This window comes from Puntigrus tetrazona, chromosome 22 (assembly GCF_018831695.1).
Source record: "Puntigrus tetrazona isolate hp1 chromosome 22, ASM1883169v1, whole genome shotgun sequence".
NCBI lineage: Eukaryota > Metazoa > Chordata > Actinopteri > Cypriniformes > Cyprinidae > Puntigrus > Puntigrus tetrazona.
In genome coordinates this window covers 4,747,314-4,759,814 of record NC_056720.1, presented here as the reverse complement: position 1 = coordinate 4,759,814, position 12,501 = coordinate 4,747,314, and the positions used below count along the sequence as shown (strand labels likewise).

Sequence of the window (12,501 nt, the reverse complement as noted above, 5' to 3'; positions counted from 1 at the left end):
TACCATGTTTCTAAAATGCCTACATTTTCTTTTCATGCAAGTTTACCCGAAACCATAGATCTTTTCAGTCGTATTTACAAATGCTTAAACGCAGCATGTCAGAAATGAAGACCCAACCTAGACTATAGTATAAAGCGTCTAGTCCTGCAGCAACAGCAGCTCAAAAGCTTTGAGAAATATGCAGAAAGTAATGACTCATTCAGTTTGAGATACTGTAGACTGAAGCTGGATCATCTGACTGGATCTCTGACCATCATGAACATCAGAACCACAGACTCTGGACCTTATAAACTACAGATCTTCAGCAGAATCAGGATCATAAAGAGCTTCATTGTTAACCTAACAGGTGAGTAAAATCTCATAACGTAATACCTTTTCTCTTCAATTACGATATTAGTATATGTTTTCTGTATAGACTTGTTGTATAAGTTGTTATGATATGATATGATAAGTTGTATCGTCATGATGCCATATTTTTTGATATTGAAGATATAAAGAAGCAAATTACGGGATTACTACAATAGAACAAATATACAAACGTAATAAACTTTAAATTGCTGCGTTTATTCAATGTATTAAGCAATGTTACGAAAATCAAGCATATAACTAAAACGCTGAATAGTCTGTTGAATAATTTTTTTATTGATTCAAGAGCAGTGAAAGGTTTTCTCTTTGTCATTTGTTGTTGTTTTTTTTCCCTACATATGTGATGATCATCACTCAGTTCGTTGTTAAAGATATGTTGTGATTAATCGCATCAATCGTACGGTTTTCCTGCAATCGATAGCAATTAATTGCATTATTATGCCCACAAGTCAATAGTAAACTAAAAAGTGGTTGCACACGTTTATTTTAAAACTGCTATATGAACAAAAGTACAATAAGTTTTGTTTGCAAATAAACACAGTAAGCACGGACTGCATTGAGTTCCTTTTCGCAACTTGCATTTACCGTCAAACACGTTATGCAAAATAACCGGTCTCTAACAGAGACGCTTTATACCATCATCATGAAATAGAATTCTTTGAAAACGTGCTATAAATGGTCAGATTAGCAACTTCATGTAAAAGAGTTCATACTGTTCATCAAAACCAGCATTTCTAGGAGCTTCAGTGTTACTTGTATCGTATCCAGTCATTCTCCACCGAGCACTTTGATTCAAAAATGAAAACTCTGTCATTTAATACTCGTCCTCATGTCGTTTTAAAACATGCAATGCCTTCGTTCGCCTTCGGAACAAAATTTAAGATATTTTTGATGAGCTCTCTGATCCTCTGCCCTCCAGATACTGTCCAAAATTGCGCCAAGGTGAACCATTGATCCTTATTTTGGTAGGATGTTAAAGTTAAAGTCTCACCGTTGTATCAGTGATTGAGACTGTAATAATAGCACTGAAAAAACACTAAAGCTGACACATAAGCGTTTTTGTAATATATTTTTATGTATTATGTATAAATGTTCCCGCTGCGTGAGCTTGTATCAGTCTGAATCTTACTGATGCACATTTCTTCAAAGAATGATTTACTTGCATATATGTCAAACGATTAATCTCATTCAAATTTAATATATATGCTTAAAAAAATGTTACGTTTATGTATTAAATATATTTATATGTGATCGAGTTCATGTGACTATAAATATATACACGTAAATAACATTATAAAAATACATGAGGCAATAAAAAAAATTAAAAAATGCAATTTCCTCTGTTAACTCAGGCTTGAACGGCAGTATCTATTTATAGCGCTCTCTATCGGGTAAAAGGGCGCTTTAAATAATGGAGATGTATTTTCTGTTTTGGACACTAGAGAGAGATGAAACACTTCTGTTAACTCTCCGATTCAGTTAAATAAAAGGAGCAGTAGCCTAAATAACAGACAACAGACTGTTTAAAGCACAGGACTTTTAAGGCAGAAAAAAACAACACTTTACTAAATGTCTTGTAAGTTATGCCGTCAAACTAAACGTATGAAGCAAATAAGAGTGTGTGTGGAAAAGTTTGTATTGTGTCCTCATCTTTTCTCATGTTATGTCACCAGTCTTCTAAAAAAAAAAACAAGTTCCGGTTCAGCAGAAAACCGAGTAACGTTTGCATAATGTTTTTTTTTCGTCCTTAAAACTGTTCCGACATTAAGCTATAAACTTGGCATTTTCAATTCAATATTGTGTGATTATTCATTTTATGGAAATCCTCCGTGGACAGGCTAAATGGCGATTAGTGCATTATTTACTTTTTACTCTCGTGTTATTTTTACGTAGAGCTGCCCGGAGCTGCCTGTTTCTTAGCTCTGAATTTATTTAGCCTGCGATAAATAACCTTCATACAAAATACCGTTTACATAAGAGGAGTGTTTTACAAAGAGAAGCGTTTGCATCTCGTGTCTCACGTGACCACGCTTCACTACATCAGTCTCCCGGTTTACTTTCACTTACTGCGTTACAGCAACAGACCTTTACTTCACAGAACGAGCATCGCCTGAAAATGAAGCGCGTTTTTATTCTTCTCCTTTCGCTTTTGCGTGTCTGTGGCCTGGGTAAGACATTTATGCTGCTCTTTTCCATTTACGCTATCTCTTTTTTTCCTGCGATAAAAGCGAACGGGGTAAGTTTTGGTGTAATATCAGTTTTATGCACGACATTTTACTACAGTTTCTCTTTAAAGGTAAAAACGGACGTGAAAGGGTAAACGGCAACGTTTGACGGCGTTTTGCTAAATTGTAGATGGAGAGATTAATTGATATACTGTAGTTTCGATTTTGACCTCCAACAATTGTAAAAACACAATCAATGAAGGGGAAAAATTATTGCGCAACATTCCGCCCCCTTTCCAGTGGTGAGCTTTCAAAAGCCTCATTTTACGTGCAAATAATAAGCTATTAATGATTATTAGCATCATATAATGGGAATTATTAACTGCATCACCAGCAGTTATTCGGTCAAATACAAACATGCGAGTCGAACCGGATCCGTACGCCTCTTAAAATTAAATCATTAGGTATTTAAAACAAATAAAAGACTAGCTCTACGTCCCAGTGTTCATATATATCATACTATCTGTTCTATTTAAAACAGAGTTTAGGGTGGATAGTACTCGCAACGAAAGACAGAATCACAAAATTGCCGGGTTTTGATGAATTGAAATTGCTTTCCAGTCAATTTACAACATGGCCTTTGGTTACAATGCAAGCCTGTTTCCATCACATAAAAAGTAAAAACAGTAACTGTGACCGTTTACAATTCAGACGTCTGTTATTGGAATTGCAGGATTGCTTCTTGCAGTTCAGAACGATAAAATACTGTAAATTCACAATTGCTGGAAAAACAGAATTCTAAGATGAAGTCACAATCAGCTTTTGCCCTTTATATTCCATGGCAGAAATATACTTTCACAGGTTTCACTTGTGTATAAACGAACATAAAACGCTGCAAAGTACAATATACATTCTCACTTCTCTACCCTAGCTCTTCTTCTCACTTTTTAATCCAACTATCCTCTCCCTCCTCCACATGTCTACTCCTTCCAACCAACTACTACTACCTCTTCTTGCCATTATTTTCAAATAACTTCATAGTTCAGGATATAATACCGCAACCTATTTCTTGAACTATGTTCCTGTGTGGTGCGACGGAGCCTTTACGTCATTGGCATTTCCTGAAGGGTTGAAAGTAGATTGTATTAGCTCTAGACTAGCACCATACAGTGCTTTTTCATGTTTGCTCTGCAGTGTAATGTTAGCAGACTAATCCGAATGACTGCAATCAGAAAAACTCCTCGGACTGTGCACCATATTATACAAACTGTTAACATTACTGTATCATTTCAATAATATAGTTCAGTTCAGTAGTAGAAGAAGTTCAAAAAAAGTATATATTTGTGCTAAATGTATGAAATGAATGTAGGCGACATGAAATACTCTGAAATGCAAGTGTGTTTAGACAAACTGACAAAGCCAAAAAAAGTTCTTTCAAATGTAATTAACTGTTTATTTGTTCTTCATTTTTCTTCGGTGTTGATACAGATATAGCACTAGTGTCAGTCATGGAGGGAGATTCAGTCACTCTATACACTGATGTGGAAACCATCCAACAAGAAGAGATTAGATGGTATTTTAATGCTATTCCAGTTGCTGACATCGCTGGAGATCAGAGTAAGAACTGTACAGATGTTCAGTGTAGTGCAGAGACATCCAACAGAATGAAGATAAATCATCAGACTGGATCTCTGACCATCACAAACATCAGAACCTCAGACTCTGGACTCTACAAACTACAGATCAGCAGTGACAGTCTTCAACTCTTCAGTGTTTCTGTCAATTGTAAGTCATTACATTTCTTACCTGATCCACAGTTCTCTCATACTGTGTATGCAGCTGTTGATTTCTGTTACAGATGCTCCTGAACAAGATAAACTGAAGACAAAGTCAGTGAAGGCGGGAGAATCTGTCATTTTAGATTCTGGTGTAGTGAAAACAACCAATTATCTGATGAAATGGATTTTTAATGACGTTCGCATCGCTGAAATGAATGGAGATCTTAGTTTCATTTGTACAGATGTTCAGTGTTTATATGCTGATGAGAGATTCAGAAACAGACTGAAGTTGAATCATAGGACTGGATCTCTGACCATCTTGAACACCAGAAACACAGACTCTGGACTCTATTATCTACTCATAACCACCATCAGATACACCGTCTTAAAGAGCTTTTGGGTTAATGTTACTGGTGAGTTGTCGATGAAACTCGTTGGTGTCTGATCAAGTATGTGAAATGTCTTGCACATATTGTCTTGCACTACTCTCAATCTTTATGATTTGTAGAAAATGAAGTTTTTGCAGTGTTTTACAAATTTTTGGGATATTCTCATAATGTTTATTTCTTCAGGTAATGTTGAGAGCATTGCAGAGAGCTTGTCAGTAATGGAGGGAGATTCAGTCACTCTACACACTGGTGTTGAAACAAACCAACAAGACGAGATTAGATGGTATTTTGATGACATTCGCATCGCACAAACCACTGGAGATCTCGGTTTTATGTGTACAGATGTTCAGTGTAAATATAGTGATGAGCGATTTAGAGACAGACTGAAGCTGGATCATAAGACTGGATCTCTGATCATCATGAACACCAGAACCACAGACTCTGGACTTTATCATAATCAAGTCATCTACGGCAGCAGCATCAGTCACGAGATGTTCAGTGTTACTGTCTTTGGTGAGCAATTATGTTTATTTTACCAAGTTTTGTGCATTTAAGTCAAGTAAAACCAGAAAATCACTTTCATATCCACAGGTCTTTCATTCTGTGGGATTTGTTTGCAATTGATTTGATTTGTTGGTTTTAACTGATTTTGGTTTGTGTCTCAGGCGTTTCTGCTGCTGAACGAGATGAAATGAAGATAAAGTCAGTGAAGGAGGGAGAATCTGTCACTTTAGACACCGGAATGATACAAAACCCAAATGATTTATTGACATGGTATTTTAATGATACTCAAATCACTGGAGATCAGAGTCAGATCTGTACAGATGATGAGTGTAAAGAGAGATTCAGAGACAGACTGGAGCTGGATCATCAGACTGGATCTCTGACCATCATGAACATCAAGACTACAGACTCTGGATTCTATAAACTACAGATCAGCAACAGCAGAACTAGCATCAAAAAGATCTTCACCATCACTGTCCCAAGTGAGTATTATTTAGATCAGGGGTGCTCAGCCCTGTTTGTGGAGTTCAGTTACAACCCTGATCATTTGTAATTATCAAGTGCGCCCTTAGATCCTAATTACTGTATTTGATGAGGGCTGCATTCCAATCAGTTTTTTATGCCCTTCACTTGCAAACCTCCCTCCGCCTTGTTCACTCAGATGTATGCCATCGATTATGTTGCATGATTGCCCACTTCTTGGCAGTACCCTTGCAATGCGCTAAGCTGGAACGACCTAAGCCCTTGAACAATTGAAATCTGCTATACAGTTGGTTTATTTTCCTGTTGCGAATTTGTTTGGGGCAGCATTCTATTCGTATATCGGTATGCATGAGCTGTTTAATAATAAATTAAATAAAACGCAATCTGCGACAATGTCATAACGGTGTTGCACAGTGGACTTTGGAGCAGGCTGAAATGTGCACATGAAACAGACTAGCTGCCTCTGGGAAAAAGACAGGGATCAAGGGTCTGAACGTATAAACTTCCCACGTCCACTTGACAAAGTGAAGAATGGCAGTAGGGATCCCTCGAGTGATAGTGGTTAGGGAAGTTCGGGAGTACGTGTCTACCAGAGTGGAAGGCAGCCAGAGTCTGGAGCTAATATCTGCAGGAAGATAGATCTCCAGGAACTGGGTTGGGCAGCCCCGATTTAGACATTTATTTCCTTTTCCCTTAACTTTTTCTCAGCCAATGATGAGAGATGCACGTGTGTTTTTGTGTGTGTGTGTGTGTGTGTGTGTGTGTGTTTGTCCAAAAAGTAGTATTTTTGATTAAACCATCCTGGATTCAAGTGATGATAAAACATGAACACATGAACATAAAAGAAAGAAGCTCTTTTTTTTTTTGATTATATGATATGTTCATGTATGCACAGCCGAAAATAATCTGAAGGCTGTCAAATTTACGCAAAAATCGTCAAAAAACTAATAATTAAAATGATGATAACTGTCTGTCTTTAGTGGTTTCAGGTTCTGGTCTGTCTTCCGCCGCTGTAGCAGGAATAATATGTTTAGTTGTCGTTCTGCTGCTCGTTGTTGCTGGAGTGATGTACTATCGCAAGCGTCAAGCGGGACGAAATGGTGAGTGTTACATACAGGCCATATACAATTTTTAAAATTAATCTTTAAGTTTTGTATTAGTATTCTAATTAACCAAAGTAATGTGTGTTTAATTTTGTGTGTGTTTGTTATCATTTATAGATTACGTTACGGACATGGTGATACAGTTCGGTAGACAGGTAAGAAACTACAATTAATCTGCCTGTCTGCAAAATCATTTTGTATTATCTAATAGCAACAGTGGTATGAATACATTTTAGAATGAATAATAATATTATATGTATTATTATCATATTTACTGTGCTGTCAAATAATTTATGGCGATTAATCACATCAAAATGCGTGTACAAACTCACATGCATGTATATAGTTAAAGAAATGTTTTGTATATTAAATATATTTATATGAATATAAATACACATAAACACATATTTAAATAAATATTTTCAAATGCTGTACATGGTGTCTTATATATATATATATATATATATATATATATATATACACATATATATACATGATAAATTAACATCAATACACATTTATTATGTAAACAAAAACTTTTATTTTGTATATGATTACTCGAAATTATTATCTATATATATAAATATATATAAATTATTTTCTAATATTATAAAATTATTAGACAGCACTAATATTTACCGTATGAAGTTAAAACCCACATTACAACTCACTTCTAGAACTTTAACAGTTTTTCTTACTAAAGAAGCAGAACTTGGAAAAAAAAGGAAGTGACCCCACAAAAAAAATCTAAATACTGCTTTATTAGTAGAGCAAGAAAGAGTACTCTGTTAATGGGCTATTTAGTGCTTTTAAGACTTTTAGATGTGCAGGCCGTTTAGGAAATAATATAATGATAATACATATGTTTAAAAATTTCTTCCTCTGAGAATCTGTTTTCTTAAAGATGGATAAAGACAACGTCTGTGACTACTGCCAATGAATCCAACTGAAACCGAGGCTGCGGACGAGACGTCACAGTAACTTCGTGTTTTATGGTGATTCTTTCATTGAAAGGGAACATAAAGAAAATCTGGGAAATTAAAAGTGTCAAGATACCAAGATTTCAGTATTTGGTACTAGTAAAACTTAGTCCCAATTTCAACTAATTTAAATTAAAAATTAAATAAAATAAAATTTGAACATAAGAACTTAAGTCATTTAAATAATAAAGAGTTCAGAATCAAACATTTTTCTTTAAAATGAGCATTTCTTTCTTTCTGGCTACTTAGGTTTCTATGTAAGTGATGTTTCTTCTCAGTGGCTTGAGGCTGGCGTTTAGCGCATTTGAAGTTCTCGATAAACATATACTGTGTGTGGAGTCTCGTTTTTGACCAAAATGGCTTTTAGAGGCTTTTGCATCTGAACTCTTCAAATACAATTATTTATTAAATTTTTTTTTTAAGTCATGTAGCTTAGCTTCAGATGAGACAAACAGTAAACTGGCAGCTACTGTAAATGAGTTTGACAAAGCGTGACCAGAAAGATTAGTAGTAGTAGTTTTAAGAAGAGTTAGAATGTTTTTAAAATGCTTTCTTGAGCCAACAAAATAAAGTAAAAAACAGAAAAAAAAAACATATCCAATAGAACAAAAAGAGCTTGAGGTTTTTAAAGATGCTAATGTTTACAGTAATTTACAGTTTTTTTGTATTAGGAGCTTTACAGAGTGTACAGGTGTTTTAAACGGGAATCGAGTTAGGTTTTACAATTTTTTTATGGTGTTGTAAATTTGCCGTTAAAGCTTCAAATCCAGCAAATGTTGACTCATGAAAAATCAACATTCAGAATCAGAGATTCAGATTAACCTCTGAATCTCAGGAACCTGTAATAACTGCACTGAAAGACACTGTGAAGAGAAGCAGCAACACAATTCTGAATGTGTTTTATATGTATTTTATATGTTACTGAATGCTGTTTACTGGATGCTTTCCATACTGTTATTAAGCAGGCGGGTGTTTAAATGAAACACGTTTAAATGAATAATTCACATGAAAATGGGAAACAAAATGTTATGACTCTGAGATTGTTTCTTGGTCAGAACAAATGATCCCCGATGAATTGAAACAAAAAAACTGCATGCGGCAGCCATAGAAAGACATGACAATAAACTCAGGAAAGCTTTGTACACAATGCACAATGGACTAGCGGTGATTCTGGGGAAATCACTGAGATAGCTTCGAGCCAAACTCCATATTCCATAATAACGCATAATAACCTCCAGTGTAATGTGATCTGACGAAGAAGCAATCTCATCTAGATCTAGCATTTTCAGCAAACTTTTATTTTTGGGTGAACCTTTCCTTTTACATGTTTAATGGTGAAACAACAAATGCAATGAGTTTGCTTCCATCTTTGAAAAGGTCAGTAATGTCAGAAAGGCGATTGAGAAACGATCTAGTGCAGAATTCACACAGAATCGACTGAAATCTCTGTTTAGAAGCAGATCTCCTGGAAGTGGTGAACGCCTCACTTCTTTCTGGGACTTTTCCAAACTTCCTGAAAACTACAGTTGTCTTGATAACACCACAATGAGCAACTATAGACCAATATCAAATCCTTTCTTTCATAGGTAAGCTCGTTGGAAAGATAGTTTAAAATCAGTTGAATATAGATTTTTATTTAATTGTATTCTTTTTGTTTCTTGTTTGTGATGATTGTTTTGTTAAGCTCTTTGAATTACCAGTGGATATGAAATGTACCATAAGTAAACTTGCATGAAAAGACCACCCTTGTTTAAAAGCTTTTATTAAGAATGCATTTTATTCATTAAAGAATTTAAAGAAAAATCACTTTCTCAGATCTGTTCTTGACTGAATAACTTCTTCACCTTTATAGGGATTAATCTACAGATATGTGGGAAAAGCGGTGTACCGTGGGGTCTTCAATTTAATAGACTGTTTAGAATCCAGCAATCCAATAAACAACAGTCCAATTTACTCTGTGAATTCCACATATGTTACTAATTCGTGCAAATATGTTTTCAATATAAGGCCATATGAAGCTTTCAAGGTTTTCTGCATGGTGTGCTAAGCTGTACGTGTGTTTGATTTGCAACATGTGGCCCTTTTTATATATATGTACATTCAGATAATACTTGAGGCATATGATCGTGTTTTTAAAATCGGACCATACGTCAGAACAGTGTTATAAACCTGCCTCCCAGAATATCTTTGATGTCCCAATAATTAAAATACCTGACTTAATCTCATGATCTTGCCATATAGTATTAGATAGGGAGACATCAAAATAATTAATCCTAAATTGTTGAAAAATTAATATATACAAGCTTTTCTTTTTCGGGAGAGAGTAAATGTGCTCTGCGTGTGAGCTTGGCTGATGTCCAAGTCAGATGCAGCCCCATACATATCTCTGTAGAGTTTAGAGGGGAAATGGACTGAGCTAGGGTTGTTTACAAAACAGTGTGTCGAGGGAAAGGGCTTGGGAGCAGGCCACAGAACAGAGTGTAATGTTTAGCAGTGCTGCAAATGCTTTCAAACAGGTATTTCCATGCATGTGCTCGTGCATAGAATTATGGTGCTAATATTTAATAGGCAAATGGATGGTTGTTTTGCTTGACACAAAAAACTGAGTTGGTGACCCCTTTTAGATGAGGTTCCAAAATGGTTATGGGAAGAACATAAATTATGATGATGTCTTCTTCTTCCGCTTATCCAGGGCAGGGTCGTGGGGGCAACAGTCTAAGCAGAGACGCCCAGACTTCCCTTTCCCCAGACACTTCCTCCAGCTCTTCTGAGGGAACACTGAGGAGCTCCCAGGCCAGCCGAGAGACATAGTCCCTCCAGCGTGTCCTAGGTCTTCCCTGGGGACTCCTCCTAGTGGGACATGCCCGGAACCCTTCCACTGGTAGGCGTCTGGGACGCATCCGGAACAGATGCCTGAGCCACCTGCCTGGCCTCTCTCGATGTGGAGGAGCAGCGGGTCTACTGCGAGCTCTTCCCGAGTGACTGAACACCTCACCTTATCTCTAAGGGTACTCTACGGAAGAAACTCATTTTGGCCGCTTGTAGCAGAGACGCTATCCTGTTGTCACCAAACCAGACCCCCTCTGCCTCCCGGCTGCGCCTAGAAATCCTGTCCATAAAAATAATGAACAGGACCGGTGACAAAGGGCAGCCCTGTCGCAGTCCAACATACACTGGGAACAAGTCTGACTTAATGCGACAATGCAAACCAAGCTCCTGCTCTGATCATACAGGGACAGGACAGCCCTTAACAATGGGCCCCTTACACCGTATTCCCAGAGCACCCCCCACAGGACACCGCAAGGAACCCGGTCGAATCCCTTCTCCAAATCCAAAAAAACACATGTGGACTGGTTGGGCAAACTCCCAGGAACCCTCCAGTGTCCTGAAGAGGGTCCAGTGTTCAACGTCCAGGACAAAACCCGCATTGTTCCTCTTGTAGCTGAGGTTCGACTATCGGACGGATTCTCTTCTCCAGTACCCAGTACCCTGGCATAAACTTTCCCAGGGAGGCTGAGGAGTGTGATTCCCATATAGTTGGTGCACACCTTCCGGTCCCCCTTCTTAAAAAGAGGAACCACCACCCGACCTGCCAGTTCAGAGGCTCTGTCCCCCTTGTCCATGCAATGCTGCAGAGGCGTGTCAGCCAAGACAGCCCCCCAACAACATCCAGAGATCTGAGGTTCTCCAGGTGGATCTTGTCCACCCCTGGTGCCTTGCCACCGAGGAGCTTCTCAACAACCTCAGTGATCTCAGCCAGGGTGATGGTCGAGTCCCCCCTGGGTCCTCGGCCTTTGCTCCCTCAATGTAAGACGTGTTGGCAGGATTGAGAAGATACTCAAAGTATTCCTTCCACCGCCCGACAATATCCCAGGTCAAGGTTAGCAGGTTCCCACCAGCACTGTATATGGTGTTGCTAGGGCACTGCTTCCCTTTTCTGAGGCGTCAAATGGTTTGCCAAAACCTCTTTGAGGTCGTCCGATAGTCCTTTTTCATGGCCTCCCCAAACTCCTCCCAGACCCGAGTTTTTGCCTGCACAACCACCTGGGCAGCAGTCTGCTTGGCCCACCAATACCTGTCAGCTGCCTCACGAGTCCCACAAGCCAACCAGGCCCAATAGGACTCCTTCTTCAGCTTGACGGCATCCCTTACTTCCGGTGTGTACACCACTGGGTTCTGGGGTTGCCGCCATGACATGCACCGGAGACTTTACGGCCACAGCTCCGGATGGCTGCTTCCCACGGAGGTTGACATGATAAATTTGGTCAGCCCTCCAGCGTCTGGGCTGACTCAACAATAAGTGACTCATCCAACTCTCTCCAAGATGGTAAATGGGCTCTGCCAGATGGCCAGGAACTTACAGGCAGTGTCTGGTGGCAGGTCAGGCAGAAATTTGGTGGCTTGGACACGGGGATCAGGCAGCGGAGCATGTTTAGCTGCGACTGTCTGGAGGGCAGCAGACTCCTGCTCCATCTCGCCCTGTTGAGTGGCCAGGTGTTTCACAATTTGCTTCTGGCGGATGTTGACCTCTGTAAACTGCTGTAACACTTCTTCCATTTCTGTTGGGGCAGGATCACGTTGCCCAAACCGTCGGGTCTGTGGTGACTTCTTTCAAAGATAAAAAAATAAATGAATAAAAGACCCTCAACAGTTGTCTTAAATACTGATGAAATACTGAAATATGATGTTCCTCCCACTTCAGTGTGATATATATATAGACTGTATCTGTTCAA

General features: G+C 38.4%; 1 protein-coding gene across 1 annotated transcript; it reads left to right on the top strand.

Moving 5' to 3' along the window:
- Nucleotides 1-2,382: 2,382 nt before the first annotated feature.
- Nucleotides 2,383-9,574, top strand: LOC122327350. The gene is made up of 8 exons (XM_043222653.1): nucleotides 2,383-2,534; nucleotides 4,020-4,316; nucleotides 4,390-4,722; nucleotides 4,882-5,211; nucleotides 5,364-5,684; nucleotides 6,666-6,785; nucleotides 6,906-6,943; nucleotides 7,693-9,574. The coding sequence occupies exons 1-8, from the start codon at nucleotides 2,483-2,485 to the stop codon at nucleotides 7,726-7,728; spliced, it is 1,527 nt and encodes a 508-aa protein (XP_043078588.1). The 5' UTR covers nucleotides 2,383-2,482; the 3' UTR covers nucleotides 7,729-9,574.
- The last annotated feature ends 2,927 nt before the right edge of the window (nucleotides 9,575-12,501 follow it).